The following is an 18,490-nucleotide window of genomic DNA, read 5'->3' on the forward strand; positions in this document are numbered from 1 at the left end:
GAATTTCGTGCACCAGGTCCTAGACTCTATAATAAAGAGCCAGGGTGTAACACCGTTATGACCGAAGCTCGACCAGACCAGAAGTCAGTGCTGGGTTGCCACAGCAACCCCCCACTGACTGCTTTGGTTGCAGGCGCTGTGCCCCAGAGATGATAGGCCCAGAGATGCTGAGGGGGCTGCGAATCAGGGCCAGAGAGAGGCCTGAAGAGAGAAGCAGGGACTGACCCGTGACCTCTGTGGCAGCTTTTGACCAGCACTTGCCTCTCTCTTTCTCCCCCAGTCTGGCCAGCAGCCATGCCTCCATTTCTCTTCAGGACTCCACCGGGGCTGCAGATCAGCCCTGCCTTTCTGATCAGGCCCCATTGATAGGCCCAGAGATGCTGACTGGCATAGAAACTGACAAATCAGAACCCAATTTGGGGGCTTAGAGGTGTTTCTGTCCAGGGAGAGTGGTTGATCCCGAGGCCGGCTCTAGCAATGGCCTTCGCAAATCTACAGAAAGTGCTAATCAGTGACAACCTGGACCCTTGCTGCTGGAAGATCCTGCAAGATGGAGGGCTGCAGGTGGTGGAGAAGCAGAACCTGAGCAAAGAGGAGCTGATAGTCGAGCTGCAGGACTGCGAAGGCCTTATCTTCCACTTGGCCACCGAGGTGACCCTGGATATCATCAACGCAGCAGAGAAGCTCCAGGTAGTGGGTAGGGCTGGCACCGGCGTGGACAATGTGGATCTGGAGGCCACAATGAGGAAGGGCATCCTGGTCGTGAACACTCCCAATGGGAACAGACTTAGTGCTACGGAGCTCACCTGTGGGATGATCATGTGTCTGGCCAGGCAGATTCCCCAGGCGACGGCTTTGATGAAGGACGGCAAATGGGACCAAAAGAAGTTCATGGGAACCGAGTTGAATGAAAAGACCCTGGGAATTCTTGCCCTGGGGAGGATTGAGAGAGAGGTGGCCGTCCGGATGCAGTCCTTCGGGATGAAGACTGTAGGGTACGACCCCATCATCTCACCAGAGATCTTGGCCTCCTTCAGCATTCAGCAGCTGCCCCTGGAGGAGATCTGGCCCCTCTGTGACTTCATCACTGTGCACACCCCTCTCCTGCCCTCCACGACAGGCCTGCTGAACGACAGCACCTTCGCCCTGTGCAAGAAGGGCATGTACATGGTGAACTGTGCCCACAGAGGGATCGTGGATGAGGGCGCCCTGCTCCGGGCCCCGCAGTCGGGTCAGTGCGCGGGCGCAGTGCTGGACGTGTTCACGGAGGAGCCACCTCAGGAGCATGCCTTGGTGGACATGAGAATGTCATCAGCTGCCCCCACCTGGGCACCAGCACCAAGGAGGCCCAGAGCCGCTGCGGGGAGGAGATCGCTGTCCAGTTTGTGGACATGGTGAAGGGGAGAGCCCTCGTGGGGGTCGTGAATGCCCAGGCCCTTACCAGCGCCTTCTCTCCACACACCAAACCTTGGACCCGTCTGGCAGAAGCTCTGGGAACTCTGATGTGAGCCTGGGCAGGGTCCCCAAAGGGACCATCCAGGGGGTAACGCAGGGCTTATCCCTGAGGAATGCCGGGAACTGCCTGAGCCCCGCAGTCATTGTCGGCCTCCTCAAAGACGCTTCTAATCATGCGGATGTGAACTTGGTGAACGCCAAGCTGCTGGTGAAGGAGGCCGGCCTCAATGTAACCACCTCCTATAACCCCAAAGTGCCAGGAGAGCAAGGATGCAGGAAAGGCTTCCTGAGCGTGGCCCTGGCAGGTGCCCCCTACCAGGCTGTAGGCTTTGTTCAGGGCACCAGACCTGTGCTGCAGGCACTCAACGGAGCTGCCTTCAGATCAGAAGTGCCTCTCCACAGGGGTCTGCCCCTGCTTCTGTTCCGGGATCAGCCCTCCAACCCTGCCATGCTGCCTACCATGACTGGGCTCATGGCAGAGGCAGGCGTGCAGCTGCTGTCCTATCAGACCTTGGCAGGGTCCACTGGGGAGACCTGGCACATCATGGGCATCTCCTCCCTGCTGCCCAGCCTGGACGCCTGGAAGCAGCATGTGACCAAGGCCTTTCAGTTTCATTTCTTACCTTGGGGTTCACCAGGACCAGCCTTGGGGGCTTTGTGATCAACATTGAGAGGTCACATTCCCGAGGCTGACACCACTTTATATGGTCTGACCCCTGTAATAACCACTTAATAAACAGCCCACCCTCCCTCCTAAAAAAAAAAAAAAGAACCAAATCTGGGTCAACTGTGAGGAGCCAATGGCTGCCTAGGAGGAGGAGCTTTTGATGCTGACTGGCATAGAAACTGACCAATCAGAACTAAATCTGGGTCAACTGTGAGGAGCCAATGGCTGCTAGGAGGCAGAGCTTTTGACACTGACTGGCATAGAAACCGACCAATCAGAACCAAATTGGCTGGCAGAGGAGGGCAGTTGGAGGCGAGATCAGGCCTGCAGGGGAGGGCAGTTGGGGGCGAGTTCAGGCCAGCAGGGGAGGGCAGTTGGGGGCGAGATCAGGTCAGCAGGGAAGAGCAGTTGGGGGCGAGATCAGGCCAGCAGGGGAGGGCAGTTAGGGGTGATCAGGTAGGCAGGCAGAGGCAGTTAGGGGTGATTAGGCAGGCAGGCAGAGGGATTAGGGGCAATCAGGCAGGCAGGCAGAGGCAGTTAGGGGATCAGGCAGGTGAGTGGTTAGGAGCCAGCGGTCCCAGATTGCGAGAGGGATGTCCCCCAAGGGGTTCCCGATTGGAGAGGGTGCAGCCTGGGCTGAGGGAACACCCCCCTCCATGCACGAATTTCGTGCACCAGGCCACTAGTTATATGATAAAATATAATCACTGACTATGCCAGGAATTATGGCAAAAAAAAATTTTTAAGTGTTTGCAAGTATGTGACATCAGGCACTAATCCTTTCACTATCTATGATTAGTCATTAACAACAGTATTCAAGAAAAAGAACTGGGTCTCAGTAAACCAAAGTTCAATGAGTCATTACTGAAATGGGGCTGTCCAAAAACTTTATTTTGATCCTGGTTGCATTAACAGAAATGCATGGTCTAAAATACAGTGCTCTTGTCACACCTGTTGTGTATAGCCCTGGGCACTATACTGTAAGAATGGGCCCTGGCAGACATGTCACATAAAATGAAGAGAAAACTAGGATGCCTTTCAAGGAGCTTAAGCAAATACACAAAATTAACAGGTGACTAAATTATACTCTAAATCCAACCAATACCAGTTAGGTTGGAGGTAAGTAGCAAATATGCCCTCCTCTTTAAAGAGCGGGAAACTAAAATAAGGAGTCCAGAATGAGTTAATTCTCAATGCTGAAAAAAAAGTGAACTGGAGATGTGTCAGTAAACAGTTAGTGTGTCCAAAGCAGCGGCCCACCTAGGTGATTCAAGTTCTGATGAGTCTTTTAGTTTCACATTTATAGATTAACTAGCTAACCAAATTTTCATTTTTTTCTTTTGTTTACACAGCCCTAATCTTAGACATTCTTACTACAGTTCATTTTTAAAACCAGCTTCAAAGCAATGTATAATCAAATAATAACTTCCCTTGGTCCTTCAATTTTTTTTAAAATGGTAACCCCTAAGTAAGGTATTTTTAAAATTTTCATTTTCCTCTATCTTCCTACTATTCACATCTCACTTTATGTTCCAGGCAGCCCTGGCAATGAAGACACCATAGAAAATACTATTTATAGTAAATTTTATTTTCATTGCTATTTCATTTAACATAATTTCAAAGTTAGGTCTGTGCTCTAAGATGAACAAAAGAACAGATACACAGTTTCTCTAAGTAGGGTATGGGGTTTCAGGGCCCCCAATGTTGACACCTAACATTTACCCCTTGAGACTTTATGTAAAAATACAAAAAGAAGGAATAATGTCAACATACAAGAATCAAATTTATAAGGGTATTATAACAATAAGTGTTTATGTTGTAGGATACCCTCCTCTTTAGGGCTGTAATAATAATGACTAATATTTTCTCCTGCAGAGATCAGTAACTTTTCTTTTTTTAAGTAAAATGTCAGTATATGTGAAAATGCTGCATTTATTTCTCCTAATAGACTAAAAATAGTACAAGTTCTTCAATTCTTCATGAGTCCAAGCTGGCACATGACTATGACTAATGGGGTCTGCTGAACACACTAATTCCAAGTTTGGCGACCATCAGCAAACTGTTAAAAAACAACAACGCAAAGCAAAAATGTCAGGTAAAGAACAGAACAGGCACTTGACTATTTTTTTAAAGGATTAGGATTCTGCGGGTCTCTCACCACACAGTGAGCAGGTGCCAAGCAGGCAGAGATGGAACTTCCATCCCTGGGGGCACCAAGGAAAAAACACGCCGTGGGCAGTCTTGTGCTGAGGCCTTAAAACAGTACGTAGAGCCGGCGATCCTAATCTCACGGCCAATAATTCAGAGACGAGAAAACTGGAGGCTGGGAACACCAAGGCCTCCCCACAGTCACAGAACCAGCTAATGGTGGATCTGCAGCCTCCTACTTTACTGCTCTCAACCTCGGTCTGCACTGACAACAACACATTTTGCCTGACAGCATTGTAACTACAACCAAAATCATAGCTGTAAGTAATCCTTTCCCAAAACAAAGTTTTAAAAATTCCCCTATCTTCAGTGTCTCTTTATTATGCTTAGGACTACATTAAAAAAAAATCTGGTTTGGATTTTATAATCAGTTAATTAGAAAATAGGAATCAATAAAAATTCCTTTAGCAAAATTTTTTATAATAAAGGGCATCCATACAACTAAGGCATATGAACCCACACTGAATGAGCTGCCGATATGGCTTAGCACTGAGGCTTCTTCCTCTGTAGGGAGGAGCCAGGATGGACCAGAGAGCAAATGTGAAAGCAAAACTGTTTCCATAATGAATGAATATATTTCACTTTTTCACTTTGCCATTGAATCAGCTACTATTTTCCCAGCTTCTCCTATTTGTGCATAAATTAAATCATTTTAGTTGATGCCCAGCATCAGGTATATTGAAACAAGTAAATCTGAGGGTGTACAAAGTATTATGAGCATTAAACTAAAATCTATGTGGGTGAAGAACAGCAATAGAACAGAATGTACCTGGCACCTGCAATTAAGCCCGCAGGCATAAATTTTCCAGAGTGGTAGAATCTCATTCCCATAATGCCAGCCAAGGTTCCAGATGTAACTGATGGGAAAGAAAAAGAGGCAAAGATCACGACATCTTGTATTTGGGAGAACTAAAATAAGTGGCCAAAGTCTCACCCTTCTTTCAAGGGCCAGACCTCATCTCAGACCACTCAAGTTGGGGAGCTTCAATACCCACGTCCTGGGAGACTAAGCACAAATACTAGATATACTGGTAAGGCCCTCACAGTCCGGGCCCAGCCAACCTGTACCATGGAGAGCAAACTGCAGGGAAACTGGAGCATGTAGGGATATCAACTAAGAAACTTCCTCAGGAATGCAGGGGAAGAGAGGGATGACTGGGAGGAGGAGAGCGGCCATGGAGACAGAGGACATAATCTGGGATACGTGTTGCAAGTAGTGTTGATACGACTTGCCGATGAGTTAGAAAGACGGAGGGGAAGGATGCAATCCACACCTGGATGGAGGGAGAACACCAGAAGACACAATGTGAGCGAGCAGGTGAAGTCAGGCCTGGAGACATCTAGATTTCAAGCAGACAACTGCCCACATGAGTCAAGCTTGGCCCTAGCCAGTTTTGCTCAGTTGGTAGAGCTTCGGCCTGCAGACTCAAGGGTTTCAGGTTTGATTCTGGTCAAGGGCACATGCATGCCGGGTTGTGGGCTCAATCCCCGGTAGGGGGCATGCAGGGGCAGCCAATCAATGTTCTCTCTCAGCAACGATGCTTCTTTCTCTGTCTACCTCTCCCTTTCTCTCTGAAATCAAATTTTTTTTTTTTTAAAGAGTCAAACTTGGAGGAGAGATAAATTTGTGAGTCATTGTATATTGTGGTAATTTAAGGCCTGGGCTTCAATGACATTGTCAAGCAAGAAAGTATAAAGAAGATTTTTAAAAAGGCCCAGGCCTTAAGTACTTTAATACTTAGTGGCAAAAAAAAAAAAAAAAGAAAAAAGGTGCCCTGACTGGTTTGGTTCAGTGGGTAGAGCATCAGCCTGCGGACTCAAGGATCCCAGGTTCGATTCCGGTCAAGGGCATGTACCTTGGCTGCGGGTGCATCCCCAGAAGGGGGTGTGCAAGAGGCAGCTGATTGATGTTTCTCTTTGATCAATGTTTCTAACTCTCTATCCCTCTCCCTTCCTCTCTGTAAAAAAAAATCAATAAAATATATTAAAAAAAAAAGAAAAAAGGGTGGGGGTGGGGCGGTCAACAAAAGAGAACAAGAAAATACAAAGGAAGACCAGGAGAGTGAAAAATGGATTGGATTGGTATACTGTATTGAGAGAAGCTAACAGGCCAAATAAAATGACTAATACATATACACTGGATTATGAAAAATACAGGTCACTGGCAGCCTCAGAGAGAGTTACGTATTTCCATGGACAAAAGGAACAGAAATGGAGAGTGAAGTGGATCAAGAAGGTACTGGTATGAGAGGTGTGGAAATGAAGACAGGAAGTATAACAACTTTTTCTAGAGAAGTTTCTGAAGGGGAAGAAGAATGGCAGCAACTGAAAAAGGAAGTAGGTCCTTTTTTAAAAAAAATGGATGAGATGAGCACATTTAATAAGAGGAATCAATAAGAGGAATCCATCTGCAAGGTGGAATGCAAGTAAGAGATGGCATCAGTGACAGTGTAAGGTTCCAAGAAGGTCTGGCAGAAGAAACCCAAAGCCAGGATGAAGGGACTGGCCTTGGAGAGGAGAGAAGCAGCGCCAGGGAAGGAGTGGAGGCCAATGGCATGAAGCTCCGAGTCCCGTGTGATGACTGCTATTGTTTCTTCAAGTAGGCAATGAGGGTCACTTGCTAGAGTGATGTGGGCTCACAAATGGGAAAATAGGTCTGCAGTCATTCTGGAGCTTGAGTGAGGGAGCTGCTAGGCAGAGCTGAAAGCTGGGCACCTCCTCCTTCCCCAGCACACCCCTCATCAGCCATCGCTGTCTTCCCTTCCCAACCCAGGCAGAGCTGTACAAACCACTCTGTTAGCATGCTGTTCTCCAGCACCCTTGTAAGGGAGTTAGAGCTGCATGTTCTCTCATACTATGGGTTTGTGGAGAAGTGAGGAACCCACACTCCTAGCAGACTGTCAGACACATGGGTGGAGCTCAATAAAACGTACCAAAAGCCACCATGATAAGAAGTAATCTTATCAACAGCCCCACAGAGTCACTTTTTATGTACAGGATCCTTGAAGGCAAGGCCTATGTCTTACATGGTTAGCTTACCGGCAAAGGGCTAATGTTTTGAAAATGGGTAAAATGCAATATTGATAGAACTTAGCCCAGACATGTGACCCTTTAGTGATGCTCAAACAGTCTTTAATGGGCAATCACAATGATTAAGAGACATATACTTGCCTTATACAAGTTTAATACTAATTTCACTGGGTAAATCTAAATTCATGAGGTATGAAAACCTTTCCACATTCTGTACATAAAAGCAGAAACCAGCATAACCATGCCCTCCCTCCCTCCTCCAATTTAAAAACCTCCCTTGGACTGGGCAGAAGCAGTGAAACTGTCTTAATGTGAGGAACCTGACACATCCCACCAAACTAGGGCCGGTGGTAGAGTATGCTGGACAGATAACTGACTGGGGAGAGAGTGAAGATGACATACCTAGGAAAACCCAAATGTTCCTTGGATCCTGAGACAGCTGATAAGCACCCAGGCCTGCTAAGCCACCGAAGAGGAGCCCAGCAGCCAGGGATGGGACACTACCTGGAGGAAAGCAAACACACGTCATATTGTAGTGTCAGACACTTAGTCATTGACAGAATCCACCAGACTTCCCTTCCTGACAAAGGAAAATAGCAAAGAGAACTCCCAACACAGTTCACAACCGAGTTCTCAAGCATGAAAATGTTTTAGGGAGTTTGCTAAAGAGTTCAAGTAAAATTACCAGAGAAGTAAGGCTCAGATCATACCATATCACACACCACACCATACCACTCCACTCTCCTCTAGTAGGGAGGGTACTTTCACCTAAGAAGAAAGTCTCCTACTTCTTATTAAAGCACCCATTTAAGAAACAAAAATAATGGCAATTTGGGGTCCATGTATTTGTATTTGCTGTCTGCACCCCTGAAATCAATTCCATATCATGTTTGAATGCCATACATTTTACACATGCACTATCCACGCATACTGTATTTTTATGTGTGCACACTTATCATCAGATCTTCTGTACATAGTGGCAGTATTGTAGCATATGAGAAAATATGTTTGGTATCTCAGCAATTTTGCATTTTTCTGTCTCAAATAAAAACATTAGGATCTAAAAAGAAAAGAAAGGAAAGGAAAATAAGAAGGGCTCTTAAACAGGCCTGATTAATCCGTCAAGGACTGGAACTGTCCATGGACAGGACCTTGGGAAAAATCCCAAAAGGAGAAGGAAACAGGGTTAGTAAATTTAAAAAAATATTTGGAGAGTAAGAATTCTGATGTGTGTGTGTGTGTGTGTGTGTGTGTGTGTGTAGAAATATGCGGGCTCTCTGACACACCCTTGCCAAATTTAATAAGGAGACTTCAAAAACTGAGTATGTGAAGACTATAAGTTCCCTGCTACTTAAAGAAAAGAGTACAGAGATGGTACTCGGGGGTCAAAGCTGATGTATGGTAGCTGATGATAATAACAATCTGCTACCACTCCTGCCCAGCACCTTTAGACAAAGAGGCAAAAACAAGTGATTCGATAAGAAGCCTGGCTTAGCTCAGCCAGATAACCCAAAGGCAAGTGCAGGAGCAGCCACCACAGGAATTGCTACAGGACTGACCATAAGCCTGAACTCAAGCGAGAGGGCCTAAAGCAAGCCTCATTCAAATAAGTCTGCACTTTGGGGACCCTGGGGACTCACTCTTCACCAGGAACAATGTGAAGATCCTAGGAGGTTAATAACTAGAAACCATACCTGCTTTTGCATAGCCAATGATCCCACCAGAAGCAACCAGTGCTGCATAGCCAAAGCCAATCCAATGTAAAGGCACTCTGAAAACAAGAATAAGAAATCAGTGCCAGCCATGTTTTAAGAAAACAAAGACCCACAATCATAGACGGGGACTAAAAAGGTCTTCATTACAGACTGATCCTGTCTCCGTAGAAATGAAAACCAAGCCCAGAGGTTAGATGACTAACCTAAAGCCACACAACTCGTCAGTGGCAGAGATGGGACTCAAACCGTGACCTGCATGTCCATCCTCCTGCACCCAGTTCCGCCCCAGCAGTCTACTGTTAGCGCCCTTTCCAGATGGGGATAAAGACGCGGTTTGAGAAGCTCCTGGCTATTCCACCCCCACTCACTGTGCACTTACAGTGGGCCGGAGTCCTTCTGCATTGTTCTCTTCCGCTCTGTCCAGAAAAGAGACTACACCGGCCTGCACCTGCCGAGGAGGGTCTGGATCAGAGGTGGTTACTAGCACAACTCTGACAGCCAGGAATAAGGGAGTCCAAGTCCCAGCTCCACCCGCCTCAGCAGCTAAGAAGTAGGGGGCAAATACCCAAGTTCCCAACCTCCCTAAAATTCCGTTTCCTTCACTGTCCCATGAGGATAACAATGGCACAAATTTATTGGGGCTGCTCTGGGCACTAATTGGAATAATAAGTAAAAGTGCTGAACCAATCATTTTTGTAATAACCTCAATTCTAATAACATAGGCCCACAGCCAAGTGAACAAAATTCACTGACCAGCTCTGCACGGGCTGAGTTAACCTTTCAACACTTCACCAAGTTATGAATTACTAAAACGGAAAGCAAATTATCTTCTGTGCCCTTAATTCAACTACTTTAAGTTGTCCCTTTTAGGGGGGAAGGGTGCTGCTTTTCTTTGCTCCAAGAACCAAACTATTCCAATATTTAACGTTTGTAAAACTTTTAAACGATTATTTACTTTTGCTACTGACTCACAGTTCTCATTAGGTGGAGAGGGAGGATAAAATATAGGAAAACTCAAGTCATAATTACATTACATACACCCTTGTTAATTTCTTAAAGAAATCACCTGACATCCAGTGAGGCTGAGACCGAAAGCAACACCCACCCCACCTTTGGTCCATTCCGTGTGCATAACAGGAGGGGCGTGGAGGCCCGCCCGGTCATTAATTCAAAGCGGCACCGAGTTACCTAGATTTTTAAGGAGAGGAAGCAATAAAATCTCCAGGGAACTACACAGCACTACGCTATTTGCCTCGAGAACTCAAGGCTTCCGCAAGATTCACAACCCATTTTGAAGAAAGCAGAAAATGCGCGACTAGAAAAGCAACCGCGACGCAGCCCAAAGCCCCGCCTGGATCCAGGGGACGCAGAGCACGGGCAGCAAAGCCCCTTTCATAATCCCCCAAAGTCACAGCAGGTTCATAAAATAATTGCCAAGTACCCGGACCGCTTTCTCCGAGCTCTGCGCTGGTGGAGGACGAGCAAGCCGTGGGCGGGGACTCCGGCGCCGGAAATGTCACAACGCGCGCTCGGAGTCGCGGAAGCTGGCCGGGCCGGGGGGCGGGGCGGCGCGCGGGGGGCGGGGCGGCGCGCGGGGGGGCGGGGCGGCGCGGGGGGGCGGGGCGGCGCGCGGGGGGCGGGGCGGCGCGCGGACGGTGCTTGAGAAAGGCAGTGGCGCAAGACCCTGAGTCCCGCAGGCCCTCGGAAAGCTCCCTCCCGCGCTGGTCCCAGCTAGCAACCTGCGTGGCTAGAAGCCGAAAACCCAGAGTTTGAGTCGGGTCTTGCAAGAGGCCGAATGAATGGGTCAGGCGGTAGTGGAGGCCACGGAAGCTGGAGGAAGACGTCTGCCGCTGGATCCCAAAGGACCCCATTAATGGAGGAGCACGCGACTAGATGTACCGCTAGCTGTGGGCCATCCAGGAGGATCGTCACTCGGGCCTGATCCTGTTGTTTGCCTACCACAGGGACTCCTTTTCACCTGCAGAGAATTTGGTGGCCACCGTCTAGATCAGGGGTCCTCAAACTTTTTAAACAGGGGGCCAGTGCACTGTCCCTCAGCCCGTTGGAGGGCCGTACTATAGTTTAAAAAAAAAACTATGAACAAATTCCTATGCACACTGCACCTATCTTATTTTGAAGTAAAAAAACAAAACGGCAGAAACACCCGCATGTGGCCCTCGGGCAGTAGTTTGAGGACGCCTGGTGTAGATAATTGGCTCACTTCGCTGTTTGGAGAAGCACCTTAAATGGGGAGAGAGTGTAAGTTAAATGTAATTTACAACTTCCTCTGCCATGTCCCACTGCCCACCAGTCAGTATCTCCACTCCCACGGCAGATCTGCTTCTCTTCCTTGCCTTTCCCGCACCATTCCCTCAGTTGCTGTACACCAAAATCTGGGTGTCATCCGTGATGTCCCTTCTTCATCCCCTACAAGTATCAACATGAATAAATCTTATAAATACAATCTTCAATGGAAAGGAAATTGAAACACATATGTACTCTGATTTTAAAGAAAAACTTTCCACTTGCAGCAGCTCCTATCTAGCTTGTTTACCATAAAACAGCCACAGCTGATAATGACTACGAACTCTGAGCAGTTCCTACTGCAATTGCCAGACCCTCATCAACTTAATGGAAGACTCTCCTTGAAAAGCTTAGGATCTCTAGGTCCATCCATGTTGTCACAAACCAAAGATAGGACTTGTTTTAACTAGCTGGATGGATTTAGAGATTCATTTCTCTCTATGCAGGTGCAGGTTTCAAACCTTAAGTTATCTCCTGTGATCAGCCCCTGCCCTTTAGGCTTAAAGAAATTGAACCACAGAAAATTAAGTAAATTTCCTACAATCTTAGTCCTTGGTCGATCTGTTATCCTCCTATATAATAAAAGAGTAATATGTAAATTAGCCATCACTCCACGACAAAAATGGCGGGGCCCATAGCAGACGCTGGAGGCATTGCCCCGGCAACGGGAGCCCAGCATCTGCTCCTTGGCCACAGAGGGGTCTCTGGCCAGAGGACTGGGAGCGTCCGCGCCACGGCTGTGCTGCGGCAGAGAAGGGGCCTCTGGGGCAGCGAGCCCACGTCCCCGCCCCGGCCAGCCTTTCGGCGGGAGGGAAGGGGCCTGTGGGGCCCAGAGCTCAGCATCCACATGGCAGGGGAGGAACCAGAAAAATGGATCTTTCCAGTTCCTGATGCTGACAGAGCCCTATGGATGCCGGGGTCCTCCACCTGCAGCCCCCAGTCGAAGCCCATCAGCCTCAGTCGCAGACTGGAAGCCCCCTGCCAGCAGTCCAGACGGGACCAGTGTGGCGCCGTGGTGGTGGGTGTCAGCGGGCATGCTACAGACATCAAATCACTGCCACCGAGGCCACCCCCCCACATCCACTCACAAGTAGTATGGTCCAAGGGGTGACTCCTAAGGCAAGGCTCCCATGGCAGCTGATGCTCACCATGCCAGGTGAGGAAGCCAGACCTCAAAGCCCAAGCCCCCGAGTACCCGAGCTGCAGGGTGTCGTGGGCCAGGGCCCTGAGGAGGCCCCAGGACAAGCATCTTCCCAGAGGCTGTGCAGAAGGAGGGGAGGAACCTCTGGCTAGAGGCCGGGGTGAGGGATGCTGGTGTCTTTGCAGGCCAAGACAGGGCTGAGGGACACCCTCCCCCCTGCACCCCAGTGCACGAATTTCGTGCACCGGGCCTCTAGTTTGAAATAAGTTCTGTCATACACCCTTAACTCTACATTATGCTACCTCTTTTTAAAAATTAAATTTATTGAGTTGACATTGGTCAACATAAACATATAGGTTTCAGGTGTGGATGTCTGTGTTACACTGCCTCTTATTGTGTCATTCCTTAACCAAACCACACAGCTTTTCTGTGTGTGTGCAGACCATCATAAAATATAAAATAGGGTCTCTGAATTGCAGCCAAAAGAATTGTGTAAGATATCTCCCAAAACTTTCTCATATTCTGTCCAATTTGGACTAATCACATTACACTCACCTTGCCATATAATTTATTCCATATCTCACACATAACAGTTTTTTTTTAAAATCATAAATAAATTAAAGGAACTGGTTTCTGTTCTATTTCTAGTTCCACACAATGATTTGTGTTTAGTAATGTTTCTAATGGCATTAATATATTTTAGAAGAAGCTCAGCATTTTTTTCCAACCATCCTACCCCTCCTCTTTGGCAGCCACCAGGTTGTTCTCTGTATCTATCAATGGACATCTAGGTTGCTTCTATATCTTGGCTTTCTAACTAACACTGCAATGAACATAGGGCTGCATATATCTTTTCAAATTAGTGTTTTTGTTTTCTTCATATAAATACCCAGAAGTGCTATTGCTGGGTCATATGGCAGTTTCATTTTTAATTTTTCAAGGAATCTCCATACTATTTTCCATAGTGGTAGTACCAATTTACAATCCACCATAGTGCACAGGGGTTCCCTTTTGTCCACATCCTTGCCAGCACTTGATATTTTTTTAAAATATATTTTTATTGACTTCAGAGAGGAAAGAGAGGGAGAGAAAAATAGAAGCATCAATGATGAGAGAGAATCATTGATTGGCTGCCTCCTGCACGCCCCCTCCTAGGGATCGAGCCCACAACTTGTGCCCTTGAGCAGAATCAAACCTGGGACTCTCCAGTCTGCAGGCCGAAGCTCTATCCACTGAGGAAAAACCGGCTAGGGTCAGCACTTGATTTTTTTTTTTTAATGATAGCCATTCTGACAGGTGTGAGATGGTATCTCATGGGTTTTTTTTGTTGTTGTTTTGTTTTTCATTTTTATAAGAGTTTATTTGAGCCAAAATGAGGACAAATGCCTGTGAGCAAAATCTCAATTGCTCTCTCATTATGTTTTGATTTGCATTTCCCTGATGATTAGTGATGTTAAGCACCTTTTCATATGTCTGTTGGCCATCTGTATGTTCTCTTTGAATAAATGTCTATTCAGTTCCTCTGCCCATTTTTAAAAATTATTTTATTTTTATTTTTTTATTTTTAACTTTATTTTTGTTGTTAATCCTCACCCAAGGGTATTTTTCCATTGATTTTTTTAGAGAGAGTGGAAGGGAGAGGGAGAGACAGAGACACATTGATTGGTTGCCTCCCCATGTGCCCTGACTAAGGCTGGAGATTGAGCCTGCAACTTGGGTATGAGCCTTTGACCAGAATCAAACCTGGAACCCTTCAGTCTGCAGGCCGACACTCTATCCACTGAGCCAAACCAGCTAGGGCCCCATTTTTTAATGAGATTGGGGTTTGGGTTTTTTTTTGGGGGGAGGGGTGTTGAGTTATATGAGTTCCTTATATAGTTTGGATGTTAACCACTTATTGAAGACTAGAGGCCCGGTGCATGGATTTGTGCACTGGTGGGGGTCCCCAGCCTGGCCTGTGCCCTCTCACGATCTGGGACCCCTCAGGGGATGTCGGGTAGCCGGTTTTGGCCTGATCCCTGCAGGCCCAATCAGAAAGGAGGGAGCCCGATCCTGTGCGTTGAGTGTCTGTCCCTTGGTGGTCAGTGCACATCATAGTGACCGGTCAACCAGTCATTCGGTCACTTAGGCTTTTATATATATAGATATCATTTATGAGTATCTTCTCCCATTCAGTAGGTTGTATTTTTGTTTTGTACATGGTTTCCTTCATTGTGCAAAAACCTTTTAGTGTGATGTAAGCTCTTAATTAGAAGCCCACTGAATTACTGGAACCCTGAACCACAAATGTGTCAATGGGGTGTGACCAAGATTGTGTGAGGAAATGAGTTCCATTTACAATTTTAGGTTTTTAGGAGTAATTTTGTTTAAAGAATGATATCATTCATTCAATGAACCTTTTTCCAAGAAATTAATAAGTAAAATTATGGGGAAAAATCCTAGTTTTTCTAACTGTCCTATATGCCACATGTTTCTAGGACTTCACATGTTAGAGCCATAATAATATTAGCAAAAACATACAGTGTGCTTATCATATGCCAGACACTGAATGAAGTGTTTTACATAGACGAACTCATTTACTCCTCATACCCACCCTGTCAACCAAGACTATTACCTCCTGCTTTTACACTTTGAGGAAATGAAGGGAAAAGGAGGTTGTCTAACATGGCAGAGCTGCCCTAACTCCTTTAGTCTCTTCTCAATACCGTGACCAGAATAGCCCTGTTACAAGTCCGAGTGTGTCATTCCTCAGCTCAGAACCCTCCAGTGGGCCTCCCAAAGCCCTGCACACCTAGCTCCTTGCCTTCAGCCCCTATTCCTGTCCCCTTTGCTCATGCCGCTGCAGCCTCTTTGCTCCCACCTGCGAGCACTCAAGCACCCGCCTGTGCTGCTTCATCTGCCAGAAGCCCTCTCCCCAGATCACCCCTGGCCTAATCCCTCATGGCCTTTAAGTCTTTATATCACTTCAACCATGCCTTCCCGGATCATCTTATTTAAAACTGCAACTCATCTGCATTTCCCTCCACAGCTCACTTTTCTCCATGCCACTTACCTCCTGATATGCTATATAATTTACTAAATGTCACCTCCCCACTCTAGAAAGTAAATTCTTGAGGATGAGGGTTTTTATGCAGCACTAGAACAGTGCCTAGCACATAAGGGGTGAGTAGCTAAATGGATGAGTAGATGTGGGGTGGTGAGAGGCTGGTCTGCAGAGGGGAGAATGAAGATAACATGCAAGAGTTGGAGATAAGAGGAAGAGGTTGCCATGGCTACACCCTTCCCTTTTGAGTTCTGGTTCTCTTCCTGCCCCGGCTTCTGTCAGATATCTGTGTTCTTGTCATAAATCCACCCTCTCTGGTAGCGAGAGTTAGTTTTTGTATTTTGCAGTGAAGAGTCTTTCTGAATTGAGATACCAAGACAGCGCTCTGTTCCCTCTGGCAGAAATGCCTTTTTGTCCTTGTTCAAAAACTCAATCTCATCTTTTCCTAAAGTCCTCAAGCTGCCCAGACCACCCCAGGCCATTAATGCATGCAAAAAGTTATTTACAAAGCTTTTGTCCTTTGAGCAGGGATCATATTTTTTCCTTTTAGCTCCCAGAATCTGGGATAGTGTGGAGAGTGGCTATAGCATTCGGTCAGGTTCAAGCCTCGGACTGACTTGTGGCAAAGCCACATACAAGTCCCAGCTTGGAGGGCAAAGCTCTCCCAGCACAATTATAACCAAAAGGCTATGGTTGTAGGCTTGACCTTATAGTCTGACCCTGCAGTCCTAGGTAGCTAAGGGATGTGAGCTGTGAGGGGTAGGGGGGGTGAGGGGGGTACAGCAAGTGCTGCCTAAACAAAACTTGATAGAGTTCAGAGAATGGCAACAACAGGAAAGAAGCAGATTTGAAATTCACAAGAACATTGTAAACATCTTGCCCTTGTTTTGCTTTGTATGATCTGATTATAAAATAAAGCTTCGGCTTACAGGCTGTGTCACTGTTTCCTCATCCAGGCACAGTGATCCACCTGGCCCCAACTGTATTCTCTTGTCTGTTGTCTTTAATCCTTCACCTCCCCTCCTCAGGTTCACCCCTGGCCATGCTGGATGCGGTTCAGGATAGTACCTGGCACATGGTGAGCCTCAATAGATGGCTATCGAATAAACAAATGAAGGGGAAGATATGACTGGCATATAGGGTATTCTAAATATTGATAAGTGAATTTGTGATGAGAATCTGTTTATACATATTGAATTATCAAAGTAGATAATTCAATACCTAAGATGGTTAAGACTATATGCAAACTATACATTCCTAGGAGGAAACAGGAAACAAATCCTCCTGCTTCTCCCAAAATGAATTGCATATTTCAGTGTTAGCTGTTAGCATGTGGGAAATGCAATGGCCTTCATGTGCATTACCAGGCAAGATCTGCCAGAGGTTACAAAGCAGAAAAGTTCACAGACCATAATTTAAATGCTCTAATCACATGATTAATTAAATTTAAAACAATGGGAGAAGCAAGGGGAAAGAGATGGGATAAATACCATAGGAGAGGCTCCAAGCCAGGTGCAAGAACCATGCATCACACAGTGTTCATGTCCCCCCACTCCTCTCCTCAACATTAGCCTTCCTCCTGATGGTTCTGAAGACCAGAGGTTTGAGCAAGCAGAGCCACAGAGGGAACCCCACCACCACCCAAGCCATGATAAACACTTGCTCCAGGGAAGAGAGGCAGGCACAAGTAAGCCTGGTCAGTAGCTGACTTTGCCTGTTGGCCTGCAAAAGAACCGTGTTTTATTGCATAATCATGTCGTTCATGTATTGGGGTTATTTAGTGTTCATATGTCATAGGAAACTGGGTATCTTAGGCCTTTTATTCCTTTCTATCCTTCTTTAATACATGTTCTGTTTATTAACTACTTAACCCATCTTATGAATTCTGTCTATGTTTAACAAACTCTGCTTACTAACTACGTATTTATACTTTCATCCTAAAAGCTTTCCTCTGGTTTACAAATGCTGTAATCTTCTTTAATAGAGTCAAATATTTTCAAAAGCAAATGTCCACTCCAACTGTATTTTTTTTCAATGCCACAAAAAAAAACCTGCTGCCTTTGCCATAGTCCAAGTTAGATGGTGCCATCCGAGCCTCTTCATTAGACCATCAAACACTTATTCTGGAGCAAAACAGTTCCTAGTAAAGGCATTCAAGTGAGAAAAAACAAATACATTTAGTGACAGCTTTGTACATTCTAGTGGCTTGAGATAGAAGGTGAGGTGTTGACATCACCTTCCACCCAGGAGGATACCCTGGTCCTGCTCCTCATGCTGCTACTGAAAGGAAGAACAGGTTTCCTTAGACCAGTGGTCGGCAAACTCATTAGTCAACAGAGCCAAATATCAACAGTACAATGATTGAAAATTTCTTTTGAGAGCCAAATTTTTTAAACTTAAACTTTTTCTAATGCCACTTTTTCAAAATAGACTCTCCCAGGCTGTGGTATTTTGTGGAAGAGCCACACTCAAGGGGCCAAAGAGCCGCATGTGGCTCGCGAGCCACAGTTTGCTGACCACAGCCTTAGACCAACCATGAGCCACACAGTTGAAGGCATGAGAGGGGAAGGCAATGGCAATGGTGCTATCATGGGAAAGAAGTGTCAAAAAGAACCCAATCCTATCTAATAAAAGAGTAATATGCAAATTGACCATCACTCCAAGATACAAGATGGCTGCCCCCATGTGGTCAAAGATGGCTGCCCCCATGTGGACACAAGATGGCCACCTCAAGATGGCTGGCAGGGCAGGGCAGTTGTGGGCAGTTGGGGGTGACCAGGCCAGCAAGGGAGGGCAGTTGGGGGGACCAGGACAGCAGGGGAGGGCAGTTGGGAGGGACTAGGCCTGCAGGGAGGGCAGTTGGGGGGCCAGGCCTGCAGAGGAGGGCAGTTAGGGGTGACCAGGCCAGCATGGGAGGGCAGTTAGGG

At 46.6% G+C, this 18,490-nt stretch overlaps 2 protein-coding genes across 4 annotated transcripts; one reads left to right on the forward strand and one right to left on the reverse strand.

Annotated features, from left to right (window-relative positions):
• The first annotated feature begins 477 nt into the window (after positions 1–477).
• LOC103290235 (D-3-phosphoglycerate dehydrogenase-like) lies at positions 478–2,116 on the forward strand. The gene is given in 3 exon segments (XM_054721332.1): positions 478–1,294; positions 1,297–1,518; positions 1,521–2,116. Coding segments are annotated over 3 exon segments (1,635 nt in total).
• A 1,573-nt stretch (positions 2,117–3,689) lies between these two features.
• TMEM14C (transmembrane protein 14C) lies at positions 3,690–10,601 on the reverse strand. Of its 3 annotated transcripts, none has more exons than XM_008146117.3 (6): positions 10,517–10,601; positions 9,455–9,523; positions 9,055–9,131; positions 7,763–7,864; positions 5,100–5,187; positions 3,690–4,181 (listed from the first exon to the last, which is right to left on the reverse strand). In XM_008146117.3, exons 2-6 carry the CDS (start codon positions 9,475–9,477, stop codon positions 4,130–4,132), a joined length of 342 nt encoding a protein of 113 aa, XP_008144339.1. In that variant the 5' UTR covers positions 9,478–9,523; positions 10,517–10,601; the 3' UTR covers positions 3,690–4,129. The 3 variants fall into 3 exon arrangements, with proteins under 3 accessions (XP_008144339.1, XP_054577458.1, XP_054577459.1); XM_054721483.1 differs by having other exon boundaries at positions 9,455–9,537; positions 10,517–10,596; XM_054721484.1 differs by lacking the exon at positions 10,517–10,601 and adding an exon at positions 10,264–10,464.
• Positions 10,602–18,490: the final 7,889 nt, after the last annotated feature.

This window comes from Eptesicus fuscus, chromosome 9, assembly GCF_027574615.1.
Source record: "Eptesicus fuscus isolate TK198812 chromosome 9, DD_ASM_mEF_20220401, whole genome shotgun sequence".
Taxonomy (NCBI): Eukaryota; Metazoa; Chordata; class Mammalia; order Chiroptera; family Vespertilionidae; genus Eptesicus; species Eptesicus fuscus.